Source organism: Anoplopoma fimbria, chromosome 8, assembly GCF_027596085.1.
Source record: "Anoplopoma fimbria isolate UVic2021 breed Golden Eagle Sablefish chromosome 8, Afim_UVic_2022, whole genome shotgun sequence".
NCBI lineage: Eukaryota > Metazoa > Chordata > Actinopteri > Perciformes > Anoplopomatidae > Anoplopoma > Anoplopoma fimbria.
In genome coordinates, this window is record NC_072456.1 from 3,139,973 (window position 1) to 3,163,802 (window position 23,830).

At 40.5% G+C, this 23,830-nt stretch overlaps 1 protein-coding gene across 1 annotated transcript in view; it reads right to left on the reverse strand.

The window, feature by feature from the left end:
* The window catches only part of LOC129094113 (nucleoprotein TPR-like), a 34,022-nt gene extending 10,355 nt beyond the window's left edge, over positions 1–23,667 (reverse strand). The window contains 36 exon segments of the mRNA XM_054602149.1: positions 75–113; positions 913–1,125; positions 1,279–1,383; positions 1,600–1,713; positions 2,913–3,062; positions 3,161–3,371; positions 4,212–4,342; positions 5,155–5,286; positions 6,157–6,294; positions 7,021–7,168; positions 7,948–8,132; positions 8,269–8,472; positions 9,413–9,529; positions 10,487–10,627; positions 10,741–10,937; positions 11,071–11,284; positions 12,210–12,350; positions 12,529–12,663; positions 13,257–13,419; positions 13,521–13,669; positions 13,765–13,889; positions 13,999–14,162; positions 15,051–15,274; positions 17,038–17,145; positions 17,264–17,461; positions 18,584–18,678; positions 18,801–18,938; positions 19,191–19,278; positions 19,406–19,486; positions 19,726–19,818; positions 20,241–20,405; positions 21,177–21,280; positions 21,511–21,601; positions 22,222–22,286; positions 22,474–22,578; positions 23,411–23,667. Coding sequence (XP_054458124.1) covers positions 75–113; positions 913–1,125; positions 1,279–1,383; positions 1,600–1,713; positions 2,913–3,062; positions 3,161–3,371; positions 4,212–4,342; positions 5,155–5,286; positions 6,157–6,294; positions 7,021–7,168; positions 7,948–8,132; positions 8,269–8,472; positions 9,413–9,529; positions 10,487–10,627; positions 10,741–10,937; positions 11,071–11,284; positions 12,210–12,350; positions 12,529–12,663; positions 13,257–13,419; positions 13,521–13,669; positions 13,765–13,889; positions 13,999–14,162; positions 15,051–15,274; positions 17,038–17,145; positions 17,264–17,461; positions 18,584–18,678; positions 18,801–18,938; positions 19,191–19,278; positions 19,406–19,486; positions 19,726–19,818; positions 20,241–20,405; positions 21,177–21,280; positions 21,511–21,601; positions 22,222–22,286; positions 22,474–22,578; positions 23,411–23,561 — 5,022 coding nt within the window. The 5' untranslated portion in view covers positions 23,562–23,667.
* Positions 23,668–23,830: the final 163 nt, after the last annotated feature.

The window sequence follows — 23,830 nt, forward strand, 5'->3', positions numbered from 1 at the left end:
AAGCTAAAGTACTGATTTAACAACACATATCACAAGAAATCATTGGAATGATAGTTAAAAAAACTTTTCCCCACCTTCTGCAGACTGTCCAGGTGGCCCTGAAACTCAGTCACCTGTTATGAGGTAAGCACAGACACACTACTTATTAGTTTGAACATTGCACAAAGAAAAACAACCTTTGACAAATATAAAGACATTAAGGTTCAGTAACTAGCTTCTCTCTGTGTGCAGCTGCATTATGACTTAAACAAGTATTTATTAAATGTGCAAGATAGAAATGCAAACAGAATGTGTGCAGTTAAAATAACAAATCTGCCGGTACGTTTGGGAACTGAGTTAAATTCCACACTGTGAACATTGTGTGATGCAAACTGGTATTTTTGTTACCAGTTAAGATACACTTAATTAATTAAATTTCAATTGTTGCAGCAGCACAAGGACAGAAATGAATACAGAGAAGAAGTCTATAGAAAGTAACATAAATAAATAGAAGGTACAAAAAATGTAATAATAAAGTAAAAATAGAAACTGTACAAGAACATTTGGAGACACATGACAAGGTAAAGTGACAGTGATGTGATTGATAAACAGTTGTCACCAATATATAGTATGATTAAGTAATGGTACTCAGTGTTTGTCTGTATTAATATAAAAGAAAATGGCGCAAGAGTCCATGTTGACATGAAATGGTACAAGTATAGTTCAGTAATATAACACAGAATTGATTAGAATATCAAATATACCATGGTATATTGTGTGTGTATATATATATATATATATATATATATATATATATATATATATATATATATAGTATAGTATATATATTTATATTTAGTAAATAAGTAAATATATGTATGTAAATAAGTAAGTATTTAAACAACAAAAAAACAATCCAGGAGTCATTCTCACCTTGCTCTCTGCTTGGCTGAGCGCCGTCTTGAGGTTGCTGACTTCCTGGTTGTGGCTCTGCTGACTGCTCTGGTGGGTCTGCTGCAGCTCTTTCTGTTTTGTGATGTTCTGCTGAAGGGCCTCTTTAGCCTGCTGGAGCTCCTTCTGGATCTGCTGGATCTGGTTCTGACGGGCCTGGGATTGAGACTGAGCCGATTTCAGCTGGTTCTGTACCTTTAAATGAGAAAGGTGGAGGTTAGGCCTGTAGCGTGGGTCTGATGTCGCTTCAACATTACAAATAAACAGAATATCTGCTATAAATGTAGTGAATAGTTCTGTATATCTGCGTCAGGTGTTGCTGTGTTCTTGTTCTGCGGTTCTTCTTACCTGCTGGCTGTGGGTCTTGGCTTGCTGAAGCTCCTTCTGACTCTGGGTCAGCTGGTTGTGATTTTGCTGCTGTTGGGTCTGGGTCTGGGACAACTGGGACTGGACCTATAGAAGCAAAGATGTGACAATGGATCCTGTGATTCCTGCCCTTCTCATTGTATTCCTCACTAAATGATGAGCTACCTAAATAATATTTTCTCCTTCCCCCTTTTGCTCACTATGAAACCTTCCACACTGCTGATATTGCCACCTTAACCTCTCTAAAGTCCTAGCAATACACAGATTTAGTCATAGTTTAATAACTTGAATAAGCGGCAGGACCTGTGTCAGCTGGTTCTGTTTCTGGGTCAGCTGGTTTTGGACCTCCTGGAACTTTTCCTTGCTCTGCTGGATTTCCTTCTTGGCCTCCTCCTGCTCCTGCTGGGTCTTCTGGGCCTGGTTAAGGGGAAAACATCACAAACAATCAAAATCTACAGACACTTTCTGACATCTAAATTAAAAGCCATGTTTGTATGTATTTGATGTATTCTGGTCCAACAAAAGCCTGAGTTATGTGTTATTATGCATCTTCCTGTACTTTGGTTTTGCCTCATTTTTTGAAGATTTGATAAGAGCAAATTACTTAAGTCCATGTTCCACCACAGGATCTTTCCCCAAGGACTAGGAACCTTTTTAAGAACTCATTGTGTTTGGATTACAGGGACCAGGGTTGTAACACCCTCCAACAGCCAGTCCACATCGGCGATGACGGATCCTTCTGACTGTGCAATACTTTTACTCTGTTTTTTACTCAGCATTAACACTGCATTTATTTATACAATACATTGAAACTAATATTCTTATTATACTATTCTTGTATTTTTACACACTTAATCATTGATTCCATTTTTTCAGCATTATTATTTGCTCAGTTGCACTCTAATTACATATTTCAGATTAAGATCTTTTTCATGTTTTTTTCCCAAGTGTAATGCAGATCAATTTTACATATTTATTAGTTTTTACTTTTTCTACAATATATATATACAGTGGGTACGGAAAGTATTCAGACTTTATATTTACATTTGTTTCATTGCAGCCATTTGCTAAAATCGAAAAAATTCATTATTTCGCACAATGTACACTCAGCAACCCATCTTGACAGAAAAAAAACAGAAATGTAGAAATTTTTGCAAATTTATTAAAAAAAGAAAAACTGAAATATCACATGGTCATAAGTATTCAGACCCTTTGCTCAGTATTGAGCAGAAGCACCCTTTTGAGCTAGTACAGCCATATATTTATATATATATATATTTATATATATATATATATATATATATATATATATAAATATATATATATATATATATATATATATATATATATATATATATATATATATTTTTAGAAAGGGAGTAACCGTAACGTAACCCAATTTCCCCTCCGGGGACCAATGAAGTTTGGATTCTGCTGATATTTATTTCAAATGACCTTTCCAGAGAGGGGAGTTGGTCAAAAGCTTGCTGTTGTATTTGTACTCACCACCTTAAAGAAGGCTTATTCATTTAGTTCTAATAGTGTACAGATTTTTACACCGGCATCATAGTGCTCTTTCATTCTAAGTTGAGGGCCAAAAACGTCTTCCTGCTCACCTCCTCCAGTTTTTTCCGCGCCTCCTCTTTCAGTGCGTTCAGCTCCTCTACGGTCTTCTTGAGCTCCTCCTGGGCTTTAGTCACTTCCTGCTGCTCCTCTTGGCTCCGTCCTGACTCACTTCCTGCTTTAGCAGCCGTTTCCTCAACCAGCTGCAGCACAGAAGACACAAACACACACAAATAACTCACTATTTCAGTTTTCATCCCCACTACCTTAAGTCCTTAACATTTGTGACCTGCAGTCCCACCTTATCGTGCTGGGCTTTGAGCTCGTCGTACTGAGTCTTGTAGCGCCGTCCGATCTTCTTGACCTGGGTGATGGTCCTGCTCTTCTCCAGGATGTCCTTGTTTTTTGTGTCTATTGCTGTCTTCAGGGTGTCTCTCTCTGACGTCAGACGGGCCACAGAGTCTCTGAAGCCCTGCAGCTGAGACTGAGCAGTGTTACTGCTGGCGCTGGATCTGAAGCACACACAGCAGGTTTAGGTTAGGTACAAACCACAGGATATGGACCACTGATATGAGACCCAAATAAAAACAGACTATCATGGACATTGTAGGTAACAAAAAATATATGTAGTATATAAATATTATTTATAAATATTAACAATTAAATTCTGTGGTTTGATGAGGTTGTGCCAAACTTGCAAAATGAAGTGATGTGGTTCCTTAACAAACCAAAAAAACCCACAACTTTCAGGATTCTTCCTTGAAATTCCTTTTTTTCCTCGTAGATTTTTCGTTTTTTTACGAATATTAGCCCCCTCCCCACCATCATTTTCTTATTTCCATTTTTACCTACAATGACCTACACTGTCATGGCATACAGTTACTTTTTAACTTGAGCCACATTTTCACTTTTTGTTTTGGAAAAACTAGGGCTTACCCCTCTTTTTCAGTCAGTTGATCAACCAATCTGTTTCGGTCTCAGTCGAATAAGATTTCTTTAATTTATTTTTCGTCGTTTATTATACTTTTTTCATGCTTAATGACTAATTTCCAAGAGCCTTCAGAGCAAATCTCTGGCAAACACAAGATTTAAAAGTGGTGCTTTTGTCTGATCCTTTGAGGAGACAGTCATTTTTACAGATCTGTTGATTAAATCAACAATTGAATTACTCAACAGTAAAATAATTAATTTTGTCGAGGACAGCCCTAGGTAAAACCAGGTTACTTCAATGATTTGGCTGTGTGTGTGTGTGTGTGTGTGTGTGTGTGTGTGTGTGTGTGTGTGTGTGTGTGTGTGTGTGTGTGTGTGTGTGTGTGTGTGTGTGTGTGTGTGGTCTCAGTGGGCTGCTCTACCTGGCCAGCTCAGTCTTCAGCTTGGCTGTCTCTTCAGCTAGCTGTGTGATGCGTCTCTGCTGAGCTTCTCTCTCTGTGGCGAGTTTCTGTCGCTCCTCAACATCGCCGTCTTTCTGTTGGCTGGCCAGTTGCTGCGGAGAGACAGTCAGTCGAGTTAAAGTCAAAATAACACAGTAACAGACAAATGGTAAACATGAGCTCTATTCAAAACAGCTCAGTGCCAAAACACTGTATTAGGCAAAATAATACTGCAGTTAATGAAAATACATTGACGGTATATAAGGATATGCAATAAACCACACAACATATGTGCAATAAAATAAAAAATAAAGTAAAACATTATAGTGTAAATGCTGCAAGGCCCATTGTAGGTAAAAAAAAAGCCAGCAGAGGGGGAAAAATACTTGAGATCAAAGAGGAAAATTTACAAGAAAACCCCCCCGAAATGTATAAGAAAGAAAACTTGAACATTCTCTAGGATTAAAGTCACAAATTTACAAGAAATAAACGGAAAATAGTTTTGTTTTTTTTTGTTGGGCAAGGAACCAGCCTATACACTTTGCAAAGTTGGTTCAACCTCTTCACACCACAAACACTGTGAGCCCCAGAGTGCAAAATATATCAGTTAGATCAGTTATATCAGAACAATACTGAAGGCACAACGAAGGTCAGACAGCGTCTGGCATTACCAAGGTTTTGCACAATTTCGGTTTTGACTTTATGATCTCAGAGAATATTCTTCTCATAAATTTGTCTTTTTTTTCTCGTAAATTTTTTTTTCTCGTAAATTTACCACTTCATCTCAGAAAATATAACCTATGGCCCTAATATACCGTTGTAAGCTGTAGTAGGAATGGGACAAGAAATACTATGTATATATTAACATAAACGCACACTCTTGCCCTCCTCCTTGTCCAGGTTCTTAAGCGCGCACACGTGTTACCTGTGTTTTAGCCTTCCAGCGTTTCAGGTCTTCCTCCAGTATCCTCTTATCAGCCTGCAGGGAGCCATTTTTCTCTGACAGCATGGACAGAGAGTGATGTAGTGGGCTGATGTCTGACTGGAGCTTAGTGACCTGACAGAGATGGAGAGATGTTGTGAGCTTTACACGAGTTTAAGAGCAGCTGCGGTTTCACCCAGTGCTGGAGGTGTTGTGATGCAGAGAAGCGTGGGGTAGAAAAGAGAATAGCTCTCCAGGAACTCCCTCTACTACTGTCTGATAACACTAATAATTCTATGTTTTTTTCTAACCTGCCGTTTGTATATACGACACATCTCTATCGAGACGTTTTACTGTACAAGCAAACATTAATGTTATGAATTCTCCATTAGAGAGGTTAACTGCACTGGGCCATTATCACCTGATTGTGTCAGTGTTTTGAGCTGCACTTTGCACTTTTCTAGAAAGAGGTGTTGCTATTGAGTTCTTTTTTTGGGCGCTTTGAGCAACACAAGCCAAATGCCATATAGTCCCATTATATTGAAGAGAAGGCAGACTTGTCCACAGAGGATATCTCCAACATTCGGCAACTCACACTACCACTACCTAGATGGATAAATAGCACTACAGGGAAGAGGAAATGTGTATTTTCAATTTTGGGGTGAATTTTCCCTTTAACAATATAGATAAAAAAAAAAAAAAAATCACCTGACAGGAGAGAAAATATCCCTCTGCCTGAGAAGCTTTAAATACCAATTATCAGTAAAAAATGGTTCTTTATCTCAAACCTATGACAGCAAAATAATGAATTTTACATAATTTTGCTGACATTATTATTTTGCTGTCTCCTTGATGAAACTTGAGCCAGAGAGATGTTCAGGGACCAAGAAGCTTTTAAGCATGGACAGAGTATCTGATAACTAGCCACCAGAGTAGTAATAATTAAAACTAGCCACAGCTGAATACGATAAAAAAGGAGACGCTGTAAGAACACTTGATTCTTACTTTAGCCTGGGCTTGCTGCAGCTCCTGTTCCACTTTGTCTCGGTCCATTTTCAGCATCCTGGTGGTTTCTTGGAGAGCACCGATGGTCTCCATCTTCTTCAGCTGCTCCTCCTGCTGGGCCAGAGTCTTGGCTGTAGCCTGAGCCAGGGGAAGGAGGGCAAACACACAGACGGATTATAATAAATGGTATTCTGTCTTGCCACTTTTGCCTTTTTTAGCCTCAAGTTAGCATGATTTATTTGAGGCATTGCTCATAGTTGAGGCCTGAAAGAGCAAGAGGTAAGTATTTGTTCAAAGCCTTAATTACATTTTTCAGATACATATTTTTTTCTCTTGTAATGGCAAATTTAGGTTTTAGTTATACTGTGTGATTTATATTTGTGTATGTTTGAAGATATACTGTGTAAAGGATTTATGTCCACAGGCCAGGTGCAGGGAGGTAAACACCTCTGTACAAAAGGTCTTCTTCCCCTTTGACCTTCACACTCCCTCCACAAACCTATTCCTAAATATATGAAATATATATCAAGACATATATATATATATATATATATATATATATATATATATATATATATATATATATATATATATCAGAGTGTGCAGCCTTTCTCTTCAGTGCATACTTTGTAGGCTCTGTGTGATCCTGTAAACCTCTGCCTCTTTCTTGCAAGAAATAAAATACCGCAAAGACACTCTTTGTCATTTGATTGTTATTTCAACGCTCACTTTGGACTCATCTAGGGACATCGATAGATAGATAGTATTATTTTCCACCACACTCTGCAAAACAGTGAGTCCACGCTGCTCATCATTTCATTATCCACCACCAGTCTTCTGCCCCTCCATCTCTTCGTTTGCTACCTGCATATTCTCCCGCTCGGCGTTCAGGGCCTCCTGCAGCTCCTTCAGCTCTCTGTCTTGGTGCTCCACTCGCTGTTTGTAGCGTAGGGCTTCTCCGTCCGACGCCTCGCACTGGGCCAGGGCGATCTCTTTCTCACGCCGCACAAACCTACAACACACACACACACACACATTTCCAACTCAATCCCAATGAGTTCACAGAGAGATAAATTGATCAATGGACACTTGTAATGAGAGAAGACGGGTTTACTATTCCTTCCATTTCCAATAAACCCTGTTTCCTATCTTAATAACATTCAGCCCTTCTTACAAGTATTTAGGTTGACATCATTTATTGAGTTGAGTACTTAAATTATTTCCAAATTATTGCAATATTCAGACCTGAAAAACCTGTGCTTCGATTGACATCATATCCCCTTTCTACATGCGTCAAAGTAGCAGCAGAAGCAGTCACGAATTAACTTCTTATCCAGTTGTAAGACACATTTTTAAGACATACTTTTTAGATCTTGGTGGTTTTGAAATATATATCTTTCAACCTGATGAACAACTTCAGTCATCAGAGTCCTTGACATAATAATTTATCAGAGAAATTAGCTGAGCAAATGTTAACAGCAGCTGGGCCCATGGTCCCTCTGGGACGTCCTGTGTGCTCCAGACAACGGTCAAGGAAACACATATTTTTAAGGTGAAACTGTTTCGTTCAGTGTTTTTACCATCTTTTAATTAGCAGGTATGTTTTCTTTAGAGAGAAGGAGACCTGTGTGGTTAAAAAGAAAAGAACATCCCATGAACCCACACTTTATCACGATGGCACCAAACTCTGTTCTTTGTTATTGTTATGATTGGGACACCCAACTGCGGCAGAAAATGACCCATTGTGCGTTGGAGGCTAACACACAGTAGCCCTTGGTGTTGCAGTATTACCTGAGTATTTCTAGTATCTGCTCAGTGGTCTTCCCCTCCTCACTGAATGACAGGTCCAGCTGCTGCTGCTGCTGCTGGTTTTGCTGCTGACGAATCCTGGTGGCCATTTCATCCATCTGTTGGTGCAGGAGAGCGTTCTGCTTCCCCAGCTCCGCACAGCGACGGGTCTTATTGGTCAGATCGTCCTGAAGGGGAGAGAGTTACGACCAATCAGAAACATTCTGATAGAACAGGGTATTCTTATGAGGCTTTTGCTCCACACTTTCCGATCTTTTAGTTAATTATATTTTTCTGGACATTCTTGACCACACTCAGTCCCACCTTAATCTGCTTCTCCACCGCGTTCAAAGCTGCGGTTTTCTCCCTCAGGAGGGAAGATGTCTTGCTCAGCTGCTCCTCCAACTCCCTCTTCCGCGCTGCTTCTTGCTGGGATCTCTTCTTCAGCTCCTGCAGAGCCTCCACGTCCGCGGCATGAAGCATGAGCTCCCGCTCGTACTTGGCCTGTGCCTCTCCGGCCAGCTTCGTCTGACAGGAGGAGGATGGACGGGACACGGTTTTAAGATTCACATTACACTGCAGAGTGGGATGCGGCCATGATATATATGCCATTTTTTATTAACCAGCATGTTGTCGGGTAACAGAAGTTCAGACTGGGCCAGTTGATGAAGCCCGACTTACTGCTCCAACTCTTTTACTTATTCTATATTAAAGACCTATTGGAGTCTCGATGAAGTTTGAAGAAAACATTGGAAACAGGCAGGCAGAGTTCGATGCAATAGAGTTTATTCTTTAAGCAAAGAATTAAACCCGAGTTGGCTCTCCGGAGGCGAACCGATTTGCTTTGTCCTTAACATGGTATTAAATAGTGTCAGAGTTCTTTTTTTAATCTGTAAATCCTTCCCTGTTTTCTTTGGTGCACTGAGCTATCTATCTACTAACTGTGTTGGTTTGGAAAGTCCCTGACCCACACCCACATGTTCTTCTGTGTCTACTCTTCTCTGCATGGAGTCAGTTCTTATATGCTTTCTTTCCATGCAGTCACTTAGGGGTGCTGAGTGTGTGTGTGTGTGTGTGTGTGTGTGTGTGTGTGTGTGTGTGTGTGTGTGTGTGTGTGTGTGTGTGTGTGTGTGTGTGTGTGTGTGTGTGTGTGTGTGTGTGTGTTTTCAACAGCTCTTAGTCATTTACAAAATAAAACAGGGTATATCTTAAACCGTGCAAAACACTCTATATTTTCACTAATTTCAGTATGCAGAGATATATATATATATATATATATTATTATTATTTAGGTATACTCAAACATTTAGATAATCAATAATGATCAAATCAAACTCCAACAGTGTGAGTGTGTGTGTGTGTGTGTGTGTGTGTGTGTGTGTGTGTGTGTGTGTGTGTGTGTGTGTGTGTGTGTGTGTGTGTGTGTGTGTGTGTGTGTGTGTGTGTGTGTGTGTGTGTGAGAATGCACCTGCAGCAGGCTGTCCTGTATGGCTTTCTGCTCCAGTGTGACAGCTGAAGCAGCTCTCTCCAGCGCCTCCTGCTGCTCTGCCTGGCTGGACTTCAGACTGCGCTGCAGCTCAGACACCTGGACCACACGGCAGGGGAAGTAAACACAGACATTGAGAGGTCAGGTGAAAATCGTTAGTAAGGGCATAAGTAGACTGATAGTCATACACTACTCTTTGACTGATTCATTAAGTTCAAATATTCGTCCTCTGTCATACAGATGAACGGAGTCATGTCAAAGAGGCTGATAAATAAAAGGTATTTTAATTATATAATCAGGATTTTATTTCCTCCCAATTTATTGATTCATTGTTCAGTCCCCTGTGTCCTAGAGGTTTGGACCTTTACCAGGAACCAGAACTTCTTTTTGTTTGAGTCCGGCCGGGTTGGTGACCTTTGTTGCATCTTTTTCTCCCTCATTTCCTGTCATCTCTCTACTGGCACCGTCTACTAAATGCATAAATTACCCCCAAAAAGTGATAATAACATCTAGTACTCAAAGCAGATTTGTGAATATGTTCATGATGTACCAACATAGAGTTCCTTAAGATTAAGGGTTAATAGATGTCTTGGTCAACCAAGACCTTGGAGACCAATTATCTGACTCTTCGACAAAGAGGCAGAGGCACGGACTAATGGGATTTCTTATAATTAAAAAAAAATTATATAATGATATTTCTTCTTTCCCCTACATTTCTTTTCTTGAATTGTGACCAAGATAAATACAATTTACAGTATAACAATCAACTTTTGAGTGCTATCTGGTGGACAAAATAGTTTGGCATTTTTAGAACTGCTATTTCCTGTTTCCTTATTGGCAAACATATACACACATAAAGCTAGTGGTCAACCGGCATATGGTCGTCCAGTATTCACTCTCTTGTAGTTCTTTACCAACTCATGAGAAAAATATCTGGCGCTTAAGCTGCTCTGTTAAGACGAGAAAGGGGACCCAGGTGATCGTTTTCTGAGCGTGAATCACTGCGAGCGACGCCTCACATTACACATGTTCATATGTTATCATCGCTCGGCTTACTTGTTTTTCCACTGCGTCCACGGCCTTCCTCCTCTCCTCTCGCTCATGTTGCTTCATATTCTCCACCTCCAAAATCCTCTTCTCCAGCTGCTTCTGCAGCTCCTCGGACTCCTTCAGCCGGAGCTCCAGAGGGCAGCGGGACTAAAGAACGAATGAAAGGTCGGTTTACATGCGTGAGCGGTATATAAAGAGGGGAACGAGAAAAACGAGGTGTGTTGTTGAATAAATGAGGGGAACTAATCAAGGAGACGTACCTCCTTTTCTTTCTTCAGACTGTCTTCCAGAGTCAGTACCACAGCCCTGTACTGCTCCACAGTAGCGTTAGCGTTATGCAGCTGCTCCGACAGTTCGCCCTTTTGTTCCTCAGCAGTACGCAGGAGGCCTCTCACCTCTGCCAGCTCCTGCTCTGATTGGCTGAGCTGCTGGGAGGCTGCTGGCACTGGAGAGCGTACTTAAGATATGCAGAAACGGAAAAAGGAGTTGTTAACACCCACTGTGACAGAAATTGAGTTAGCTCCTATTATAACTGTCCACCCACTAAAAACATGGTCCTTCACCCTCTATTACTGAGTGCTGCCGTTTACCTCGGAGTGGTGCTCTGAGGGCAGCGGCTCTGGAAGCTGGAGTGGTGGTGGTGGTGGTGGTGCCGGAGGCGGCAACGGTCTCAGAGGATGATGCAGAAGCCAGCTGGGCTTTCAGTGCTGCCACCTGCTGTTCGGTGCCACGCAGCAGCTCCCTGGTCTTCTGCTGCAAGGTGTTCTGGTTCTCCAGCTGTTTCTTTGCTTCTAACAACTGGGCCTACCGAGGAGGTGGAGGGGACAGAGGAGAAACAAAACAAGATTACATGATGTGTCCAACAACATTTAGTTAGGAGAACACATCACCGTACAAAAGTTTGAAATCAGCTTAATTAATGCCCATTTTAAGAGAGATCATTTTAAATTACAATTTAAAATGTTTTATTTACATTTGAAATTTGGCCCCAAAAAAAGAACTCTAGGATCCAAACTTCCATTTAGCCGTTGTATCCACAGTGTTTCATGACTGGGGACAAAAAAAAACTGTTGGAACTTGGATGATGAATTTGTTTTCAAGTGCAGAAAAGCACAAGTGACCTTTGATCATTATTGAACCACAATGAAACTACTGGGCTTAAATTTAGACGGTTTTTCTTTGGGCCCTCTGCAGTCTACTAAATGGTAAGATTGAAGAGGTTTAAACTGTGGTTAGTTCAGCTGATATTCCAAAAGTGCCAACCCCAGACTAACATTATATTTCTATTGTGTAGTGTGAAGAAGAGCTTTGCTAAAGCAAAATGTTGCCTGTTCATTTCTGCTTGTTTTGACACTGAAACAGCTAACCAACTAAATCTGCACATAAGGTTAACCACAAGGTTTGCAATTCGATCCCCAGGTCCTGCAGTTCGCATGTCCAAGTGTCCTTAAGTTTTTTATGTACATTTTTTTAAGTCTTTATTTTTTAAAGGCTTAAGTTTTTGTTATTTTTTATTTTCAACTTTTACATTTTGTGGCAAATAACTTAAATGAAATTTATTAAGTTAAGCTTGCTTTTGGTTAGTTGGAAGTTTAGGTCTTTTAAATTTAGTTAATTTGATTTATTAATTATTTTTCAAATATTTTATTTAGTTTTGGTGGCAGGAGATTAAACCCTTTTGAACAGTTGTGTTTGTACATAAATCATTGAATGTATATATTCTACGTACATCCATGGTGCGCCCAAGGGCGTGTCTCTGAGCCACTTCCTGGTCCAGCCTGGTCTTCATTGAAGCCACTTCTGCCTCCAGATGCTCGATCTTGTCGTTTAGCCGCTGGCGAGTCTGCGTCTCTGTCCGCTCCATCGTCAACTAGACCGGAGTGAGGGAGGACGGGGAGAAAAACAGGTTCAAATCACAAGGTTCACCAGAACGTTTGGTAACAACATAGATCGGTGGCCTTTCAAATCCTGAATCATAGCGGAAGTCTATTTCACCTCTGATTGTGTTTAATCTAAGTCACAGTAAATACTGTTGCATGATACGGTACCTGTATGGACTTGAGGTTGGTGAGCAGCAGGTTCTGGTTCCGTTGCTCGGCCAGCATGGCTTCCTTGTCTCGACTGAGTCGACTCTCTGCATTTCTCAACATGTCTCTTTCTTTGGTCAAGTTCTCTACGCGCACCTGCAGACACAGAGGAGAGATAAAACACAGAGACAGCGCTGGTGGTTATGAATGGTTCTGGTCAAAGGGAGGGATAAATTCACTAAAAGAGGTCTGCACGTAGCAAACAGTTTCACTTTTTTTAGCCAGACTTTACAACAAGGGGAAAGTGCGGATTGTCTACGCTCTAATGGGATAGTCTTTCAGAATAAATATATCTCATGTCTTATTTCTGGTTCACCTAAGTAGCTGTGTGCATCTCCTGATGTTTAACACATGTGTCTTTATGTATGGCAGAAGAGTGCTTTACCACTAGTGAGTCAGCACACATTCTCTTTCTTTCTAAAAACTATAATTGACGTATACACAAACATTTTAATTTATTTATTTTCGTTTCCATATAGAATATATAAAAAATATTTTCTACACCGTGTACGTAGACCTATTATAGAGATGTATTATTTGTCTAAAACTATGCATTTATTTATCTATTTATATAAAACTATTTATAAATCAGGATTTATTACAAGACTGTATTGGGAATGAATAACAATACAACATATTGGAATATACTAAATTTTTTGCCTTGCTATATAGCTTCTCTTCTTCCTCACCTCTTCCAGCGCCAGCTTCTCGTTGGCCTGCCTCAGGTCCTGGCTCATCGTGTGGATGATGTGCTCGTGTCGTTGAGTGGTTGCAGACATCTTTTGGTTCCTGTCCTGCAGGGCGGAGATCTCTCTGCGGTAGGCTGACACATTGTCCTGGAGCATGTCATACCTGACGGAGACAAAAAAACGAATACACACTGCATTAAAAAAAGATCTCCAAGAGCTGAACCGTGAGGTGGACGTGAAGCAGTGGTGCTGAGCCGAACAAACCTCTTGCTGCTGAACTCGAGCTGCGAGGTGAGCTTGGCGTGGCTGGAGCTGAGATCCGTCAGCTGCTTCTGCAGCCGGTCGTTCGTTTCGTTCAACATCCTGTCGTTCTCGGCCTTCTCCTTCTTGTACAGAGTGTAGGCGTCGCTCAGCTGGAAGTGCAGGGACACAAACACATCCAATTAGAACAGCTACTGAATTCAAACATTTATTATTTTTCCCCCTATGAAGATACATAGATTTATACCTGTTTTAACGCAGCTTTAGCCTGAGTGGTCTGTGCTGACTCAGCAGCGGCGGCTCTCTGAGGAGCAGATCGAGTAGCCGGCACTGATGGTCTAACATTTGCAGGTTGGGATGAAGAATCGGGACCTGTCGACACACATGAAAACTTTGTGCTGTAAACACTATTTCATTGAATGTTAAAAAAAAAAAAAAACATCGCCATTAAGGCCGATACGTGTTGGTATTATCAGCTGACCTTGAGGAGGCAGGCTAAAGCCGGTGCTCTGTGTCAGCAGGGCCTTGTACATATCTCTCTGTCTGGCGCTGGAGTCGGCCAGCTGTTTCTGCTGGTTCCTCTGCTCCCTCAGCTGCTCCACCTCCTTACGAAGCTTGTCCACGCTGGCCTCCAACTCTGACACGCTGAGGGGAACAAGAGAGACGGAGTTCATGTTTAGCTTAGCTGCTTACCAAAGATACGTTTCACCTGATCCGTGGATCCCATATCATGTATCAGTTATGTTTTTTTCCATAGGGAAATATATCTCAGCATGAACACATACGCATGGTGTTCTAGGATTTTGTCCACGATGGCAACACTTCTGATATCTTTTACGTGTTTAATTAGTCAAAGATATTGGGCTGATGGCTGATTTGTTGGTTCTAACTGGTAATGTTTTTTTTTTAACATTTATTAAACTTGTCATATTTGTAATTTAAGTACAGATTTAAAATGGTTGTATTGTGATTTATTGTGTGTAGTATAGCATTATTGTATAATGAGGTAATGTATTCATCGTGTGTGAGTGCTCGGAATCTCTGTGTCCTTCCTAATGGCTAATCTCGCAAACTCCTGGACCCATCAGCCTCATATTTTTGGTGCTTATTATGTATGCACTTTTCTTTTTAATTGTCTGTTTTATACCGCCATTGACCGCTGACTCCTCACACCTCTTAACCAGACGCAGGGGTCGAAGTAATCAGCATCTGTTTCAGTCGTTAGTCTAGTAATAAATTATGCCGAGGAGAGATTTTGATTTCTTAGAAAAACCTCCAAAATTTGGAAAAACATTTTTATTGCCTACGCACTAATCGTACTTCATGTTCCTGTAGGCTTGTGGCACTTTGGTTGAGTTTGGAAATCATTGTTACAGCCCCATTGGATGAAGACTTCTCTTTGGTCTACTGGGACTTGGATTTTACATCGTTTGTACAGTTTTGTTTTTTTGCGGGATGGCATCTGCCACTCGTTGCATCAGCAGAGGCATTTGAAAATAAAATATAATAAAATCCAATAAAAGCACTCATTACCGCGCTGATGTGGCTTGTTTCTGCTGTCTGTCCTTTTCCTCCTCCAGCTCCTTCAGCCGTCTCAGCAGGCTTTGGTTCTGCCTCTGCAGCTCCTCCACGCTGCGGAAGGACAGCTGGCGAGGACTGATGACCTCAGAGGTGCTGGAAATGTTGGCGGAGCTGCCGTCTTCCCTGGTCACCTGATTACCTCTGGCTTCCTCCAGCTCCACCAGAAGAGCACACACCTGAACAAAGACACATTAATTAATGAAGTCATCTGTACCAATCAGCATAGTGTCGGGTAACAGAAGTTCGGACTGGGCCAGTTGATGAAGCCCGAATTCCTGCTCCAACTCTTTTACTTATTCTATATTAAAGACCTATTGGAGTCTCGATGAAGTTTGAAGAAAACACTGGAAACAGGCAGAGTTCGATGCAATAGAGTTTATTCTTTAAGCAAAGAATTAAACCCGAGTTTGCTCCGGAGGCGAACCGATTTGCTTTGTCCTCAACATCATTATATAGTGTCAGAGCTCTTTCTAAAAAATCTGTAAATTCCTCCCTGTTTTCTTTGATCTGTAGGTGCAAGCTATCTATATTTTTTAATTGGTTTGGAAAGTCCCTGACCGAAACTTGAACTTTTCTATGCATATTATTCTTTTGCATGTTGTCATTTCATATAGGTTGAATTTTGTATTGCTAGTAGTCATTATCATAGGCTGAAGTTTTGTTAGGCCTTTTTTTCCTTCCTGTCGTAATTTTGGAAAGCTGAACTGTGTGTGTCTGTGTTCACACAGTTCTACTCTTCCCTGCATGTCGTATGCTGATGTGTGTGTATGTTTTTCAACAGCTCTTAGTCTTTTGCATAAGTTTCAAACATTTAGTTATATTCAACATTTAGATAATCGATAGTGTCATCTTGGGCTGCACGGTGGTGTAGTGGTTAGCACTGTCGCCTCACAGCAAGAGGGGCCCGGGTTCATTTCCCGGGCTGGACAACCTTCTGTGTGGAGTTTGCATGTTCTCCCTGTGTCAGCGTGGGTTCTCTCCGGGTTCTCCGGCTTCCTCCCACAGTCCAAAGACATGCAGGTTAGGTGCATTGAAGACTCTAAATTGCCCGTAGGTGTGAATGTGAGCGTGAATGGTTGTCTGTCTCTATATGTCAGCCCTGTGATAGGCTGGCGACCTGTCCAGGGTGTACCCTGCCTTCGCCCATTGACAGCTGAGATCGGCTCCAGCACCCCTGCGACCCTTAACTGGATAAGCAGGTTACTGAAGATAGATGGATGGATGGATAGTGTCATCTTGAGAAGCAGGTTAGTTGCTTTTTTTTTTTCTTCTGGGAGAAAGTGTTTGCTGGTGCAAGTGTTTGTTGTTGTTATATTCCTTTCGGCCACAGGAGGCTAAAGTGCACAGCTGGCCAAATTTCTTACTGGGACTTAACCCAATCATGTTTTCTACCAGGTGAGTTTTAATATTTCAATGCACTCTAAACACAAGGTACATATATTATCCGTAAGCAAGTTATGTAACATTACTATCATGTCTTTATTTTGAGTAGAGATGTTTTTGATCGGCTGTTAAGGAATACATTAATGCTTTTAGACCTATTTCGGAGCAAATAAGGAAGTTCAGTATTTCAGCCCTGTGTGGCCGGAATGAGTATTACAACAAAACAAAAAAATAAAATGTTTTCACAGATGGAAAAATGTGACTTAGAAAAATTATCCTGACACAACTTTTCCCCCTACCTGTGTCACAGATGCATTTTTTTTTTTTTTTTTTTTTTTTAGATTAGAGTTAGAAAACAGATTACCAGAATTGTTTTTTTCTCACTTTCCTCTCAGGGCTTCCATACAAATCAGTTGTGTTGACTAAAAAAAAATCATAGTTTCTTCTCCTACTAAAACAGATGCATTTCAATTTCTTTGAAGGCATGTATTTCTTGGTGTGTGTGTGTGTGTGTGTGTGTGTGTGTGTGTGTGTGTGTGTGTGTGTGTGTGTGTACCTGTGCAGATGTATCCTCTAGCTGTCTCTCTGTCCTCAGTTTGTCTCTCTCCATGCTATCACAGCACTGCTTGGCCTCCTCTTTTTCTTTCTGCAAACTGTAGATCTCCTAATGACAAAAAGTAAACAAAACGCACGTTACACTCAACAGAATGTGTAATCAAAAGGTGAATAAACACACTAGAACTTTGAACAAAAAACAGCAGGATCGTAAAGGTATCACAGACCGTTCGAGCCTGTTCCAGCTTGTTGCACAGGGAGGCCATGGATCTCTGCATGCTCTCGTACTCCTCTCTCTGACGCTTGAGGACAGGGGCCTTGGACTCCACCTCCATGACGATCTCATCCAGAACTCGGCTTACCCTCCTGGTCTCCTGCTGCTCCAGCTGAAGCTGAGTCTGACATTCTGCATAAGCATTATACAGCTGAAACGGAGGGGCAGAGGAGGAGGAGTTAATGCTACAACAAACACAGAACCATAGTGTTTGTGTGAGGTAGACTTCAGTTACTTAACCTTCATCGTAAATAAAAAACATGTTAATTACAGGCTGCAGAAAGCCAAAGTCTACACTTCAGTGGATAATACAGATGGTTTTCTATGTTTTAGCCACAAAAGTACAAATTGCATATACCTTAAAGTATCGCTGACTATTTCAGTGGACTGTTTATGGATGGATGACCCACATCAATCAACTCTTCATAACTTACTTAAAGTAGTTGAAACCAATGGCACACTTAAATGTATCTCAAAACGTGCAATATGTTAATTACAATTTCAATTAGTTGTGGATTATGTCATTCTTGGTGCATTCATGTCTGTATACATATATACATATACACATATACATATACATATACATACACACACACACACAGACATATATATATTTTTTTTTTTCTGTATACTAAATGCTAGGACGATGTTTTCAGTGTGGAATATGTCAATGATTAGGATCAACGCTGATTTTGATGCATGAATCAAAACACATAATACAGCAGCAATGCCCCTAGTGGAAACCAGGAAAACAGCATGCATTTACCCCATAAGGTAAATATGAGAAAATGGCTCAATGTGGTGACAATGTGGTTTTAATCCAGATTGAACAAATTATATCATATGATTTTATACTGTAATTGCCGTGGGATTAAACATTTTGGTTTACATGGGTTTCTATCGGGACATTTTTGTCCTTAAGAGTGTCAGTATTTTGGCTACACAGTGTATTATAGGAGCGGAGTTAAAAAAAAAAATATATATATATATGTATAAAAACTCATACCATTGCCAAAATGTATACCATATGCATTGACTGAAAATGATGGATATGTATATAAATGTCTACAGTGAGGCACAAGGGTTAAGTAGGTTTGCGTGCTGCTAAAACCTTTAAAGCCAGTTAGGCAATATGCTAACTTATTTAAGAGTTTTGGTCCAACACAGTGTAAAGCTGTGGAACACAAGTCCTTACAAGTAAATATCAATCTGAATAGTTCAGTTATTATGCATTTGATGTCATCCAGCTCTGGAATGTTCCTTTTAAACTCACATCAAAGAACTTCATGCCGGGCTTGACAATGGCAGCGATGGCAGTGGCTGATGGACACATGGTGTCCAACTGCTCCTCGGTCAGTGATGGTCCACCTGGAGCAGAACACACACATAACACACATATGTACACAGTGTGCAAATGGCCTTTTTTCACAGTAACTTAAATACCTAGATGTATGAGTTTGTCAGACATAAAATAACAAGTGTGTTCTTACAGCAGTGTTTTCCAGAAGCCTTCACCGTGGCGTTCTCCAGCTCCTTCTCTATTTTCTTGATCTTCTCTCTAAGCTCCGCCTCCAGACGTGTCTTTAGTTCCACCTCCTCTGACGACTTCTTTTCTAGGGTCTTACTGGCTGCAAAGACGGACAGCGACATCAATCACCAGGTCATTATTAATAAGTTGCACATAGAAACAAGGCTCTAGGTGGCATTTTTATGATTCAGGGTGGGCTGTTTCCTCGCTTACGCTGTTCAATACATTAGCATCACACACCATCACATTTAACAGTAGGCCAAACACAGCTAACAATGGTGAGGGTGGGACAGATAAAGTTCCACAGCAGACAATGTGTGTGTTTGAAGACAACCAAAAACTGGTGCTTTACCTTCCCCGGTGTCTTTAACCAGCTTGCTGAGCTCTTCCACAGCTCTGCTCAGTTCTTGATTCTTCTTCTCCGTGTCTGCTGCTGACCCCTACAGGGAGAATAAAGTACATGAGGGCTAAAACAAGACGGCACAATTTGGAGAAGATGTCTGATGGTTTGTCTTTTTTTAATTTATTTTTTTATAAAGAAAATAGGTGGCCTGCAGTGATTCTCACCTTGTAGAGGCCTGACAACTTGATGTGAGCGTTGATCTCATTACGGTATTTCTCCTCCATGGCACTTTGCTCATCTTTAGCCTGTGGAGACATACGGACCAGATAAGCAATGAATAACACCACATATGTATACATGGCCTGACAAGCCAGATATTAAAGGCCGTCTTTTTCCCCCTTGACAAAACATTTTTTTTTCCTGTACATAGAGGGTTTCCCCTATAAGTCAGGCCATCGGGAACTCCTGCCAGGCCCAAATTTTTTTTCTTTAATTCCCAAATATCCATGAAGTTCTTAGCTGCGGTAACCAGTGTTTACATTACCTGTTTCAGTTTGTTGTTGAGGTCCTCGGATCTTTTGGCCTGTCTTTCACTGGTTTGCTTCAGAGAGGCAAGCTGTCCTTCCAGTCTGGTCACCTGTTTAAAAGAAACATTAGTTTTAGACATTTAGCACTGTGGATAGGACACCATGCCTCATGATGCCTTTATTTAACATGAGACATTTCATTGAAACCCGGCTGGAACAAATAACAGTTTTCTTTGGGGCAGTTTGAGAGTTATGTGTGACTTCCCAGGATGTATTCCTTAAATGTCGGGATTTAGATAAAACAATAGAGCTTTTCAAACCTCTGAAGAATGAATATGAGCTGCCAGCAGGCTGGGTTTACATGTAGGAGAACAGCACACATAATGGCACAAATACCCCTGTATGATATTCCACAGTCCCTGGTATTATAGCAAATTATAGCCAGTAGGGAAAGCACTGGTATATACACGTGTATAATCTTACACAATCAATAGTTTATGCTCTTCTACTTTATGTGTGTTTTGTGTGTTACCTGCTCCTTGCTGTTCTTCAGACCACCTTGCAGCTCTAGTATCTCTTTGCCTTTGTCTCTGTTGGTGTTCAACAGCTCTTCCGTTTTGGTCTTCAGTTCTGCTGTTAACCACTCAATCTTCTTCTCGTGCAACTCCTTCTCCTGCTCCATGCGATTCTCTCGGTGCTAAAAACGAGAAAACGCAGGGCATGAAAATCGTTAAAAGCATGTTAAAAATCTGAGCCTTGGGGTTGCTACTTAAACTATTATTGTGTGGTTATAGTAAAACAAACCAAAAAACACTGAGAATTTGTGATAAATGGATCAGTTAAGACATAAATTCACATTCAGGTGCTTTATGACTGCTTCGATGGATAGTTTTGGGTTGTATGAGGTACTTCTCCATAGTAAGTGTATTACTACAGCAAATGGATACAATTACATAGATTCTTTAAAGTGTCTGAAATACATCCACAGCAGTTTTTTTCCCCTTGCTGGTGCTCATGTCTTTTTCTCCAAACTTCATCTACTGACTATTGAGCATAACTCAGACAAGCACACTTCAAAACATCTAAAACTATCCCTTTAAACAACTGATTGGGTGATCAGGAGACATAGACATGCCGTTTTCCCATTGGTAAGTGGAACTTCTGAAAATACAGTACCACTTAAAGCAGGCCCACCAAATGATTAGCCAACCGTATGTATTCCAAAACACATACAAATATTGGAGGAAATGGCATTATCTATTAAGAATGTAAATTCTGGTGGCAAACATCACTTACTTTATATTTTAAAAAGGGAGTTTGTGTGTGTGTTTCCTAAAAACTTATTTCTTCAAACTCTTATTTCTTGGAGCAGTCCTCTAGTGGTCATCGGAAAAAAACTGCAGCTTAATGCACTGCAACATGAGCTTTAACATTGGTGTGATGCAGTTTTCATAAATCTAGAGCGTACCTGTACAGAAGCCTCAGATGATTGTATGCTGTCCAGTTTGAGCTGCAGCTCTGTCTTCACTTTGCTGGTCTCTGCATGCTTCTCATTCAGACGCTTCACATCCTCTGCAAACACACACAAAATTCCCATACATTAACCTGTAAAACTTAAAATGGAACTCCTCCAAAATCAAGGGTCCAAAGACAGAGGTGCTGTACAGATTATAAATCACAAATAAGGCTATTAATTTGTGATATTGAGAAAATTGACTTGACACGAAAAACAGAAGACTACTTGTGACTGAACTCTAACCAAATAAAATCCAAAAAGTATGTGTGTAAAGCTGACATCTTACCAGTGAGGTTTTCCACCTCCTGCGTTCTCTTCTCCAGCAGCCTCGCCAGCTCTCTCTTCTCTGCCTCGATCTCATACTTGGCCTTGGTTTGCTGCAGACATACATCAGAATTTGTACTGCAATACTGTCCAGGGCTTGTAGACGGTGTGAAACATTTGGTTGTTTGAATAACTCTAAATAAAGTGCTAGAATTGTATGAGCTACAAGTATAAATCCACCCGTCAAATTTCAGAGGTTAACTGCTTCATAAACAGAGGATTTTGTGGGAGGAAAAATGTATCTGCTCTTCACTTCTTCAATGATCAGAAAAAAAGACACACAGATCAGTTTAAATTGAAAAATCTAATGCCACTGACACCATGCAATTCCATGTTTTGTTTTCAACACAATCTGGATAAACAACCAACCAAAAAGCAGGGTACTTCTCTCTTATATCAAAAATGTACTGCTACTATATTACTTACCCTCGGATATAAAAAAATATTGATTTGAATTGAACATACAGTAATACAGTACATACAGTAATACATTTGCTTAAATTTTTTCCAAAAATAAGCAAACGCTATTTCTAAAACTATAAAAAAATGACTGCAGACTAATTTCATCAACAGAAAAAAAACAGACCTATATCTTTAGACGTAGTATCCCATAAGCAACAGTAGCAGAACATCATTAACACTGCTAACTCATGAGGTGGATGGGCATGCCTACCTGTTGTGCTGGTTTATCTTCAGGGGTCTCTCCCTCTATTCCCTTCAGAGTGCTCAGCTCTTCATCTGCGCAAAGAGAAGAAGAAACTCTCACACTGAGGATCATGTAGGCAAACATGAAAATCAGTAAGCATACTTTGAGGAAGTCAGGAAATTGAGTCCAACAAGTGAAAACTGTGTACTTGAAGCGCTGATCCCTCAATTGACCAAAGGTAAGACAGCGTGTGTTAGTAGCAAGTGTGTGAGGACTCACTGAGCTTTTTATTTTCCTCCTTGAGTGTCTGCAGGTCTCTGGTAACTGACAGGATCTGTTCCTGACTTTCTGCCAGTCTCTTGTCAATGTCAAAGTACTGCTGTTCTGTAGGGATAGAGGGCATTCAAGAGGAATACATGAGTACACGTGTCATACAACATAATACCTGCACCACACAGACTAAATTAGATTTATTCTATGTCTCATCTGTCAATGAATACAATTTGAACAGCAACAGATTGTATCAGCTGAAGTTCATTACCTTTGTAAACTGACCGCATGCGTCTCTGGACATACAGCTATAGATTTATAAATATGAATTATACATATCATAAAATCATATACAGGCAGCTGCATGTTTTAAAAATGAATAATCACAATATTATCAGCACACTAAAGTTGACAATTCTCAATGGACTCGTGGTGTAATTTAAAGGGTAGGATGGATTCAATGGAAACCTCTTAAATCAGAATTAAAACTGAATTCCTTATTGTGTATTCAGTATTGAGCTGCTTATAAGTAATGTTAACAAAACAAATGCTATGCCAAACTTCACGAGTGTATGGTAATGGCATGTTTTCCTCGGTTGATGGCAAATATGTGAACATAACAGACCTTTAACACCTATGTGGGAATTGTTCTTAAAGTTGCCATTTATTCAACACACCATGGAATATTTTTTTTAAATAAAATGTGAAGTTTAAGAGCTGTCGGTGTCACGTCTATTCTATTCCGCCAAAGTTAGCATTAACGTGTCGTCGTAGCTAACGTTAGCAGGCATTTTCGGAGCAATTTGGATGAAACACAGCATTGGTTCATTTATTTATCTTTGGGCCTGGTGTACCTGAAGGCTCCACGGTGTGCTGGAGTTTGACATGAAGTTTCATATCTATATATATATATATCTATAGGTATGCTAATGGTTAAACTACCTACCACTGTCCGCTTTGAAGCGCTCCTGCTGCGTCCGGAGCTCCTCGTTAGCATTCTGCAGCTCCGTTACAAACTTCTCCAGCTTGTTCTGGGCGCCTTTCGGGAGTTTATTCAACTCCGTCCGCTCCAGGACCTGAAGCAGGACGGCCGCCATCTCCACCACACGCTATCCCCGTAGAGTAAACCGTAACACCAAACTCCAGTTAGATATGAAACGTTGTACTGTCCAAAAACCCTGAACTAACCCGGTAAGTGTCAAGCCACGCTTGTGCAAAAAGCCGGATATCCGCTCGAAACTTTCAAAATAAAGCAATTATTTACAATCCTGTAACTAGTATGTTATGACGTATTTAGCAATGACTGAACAAAATTTGCTGTTTGTTTTTTTTGCTGCAGTACAGTATTCAGTATTTATTGTAGTTC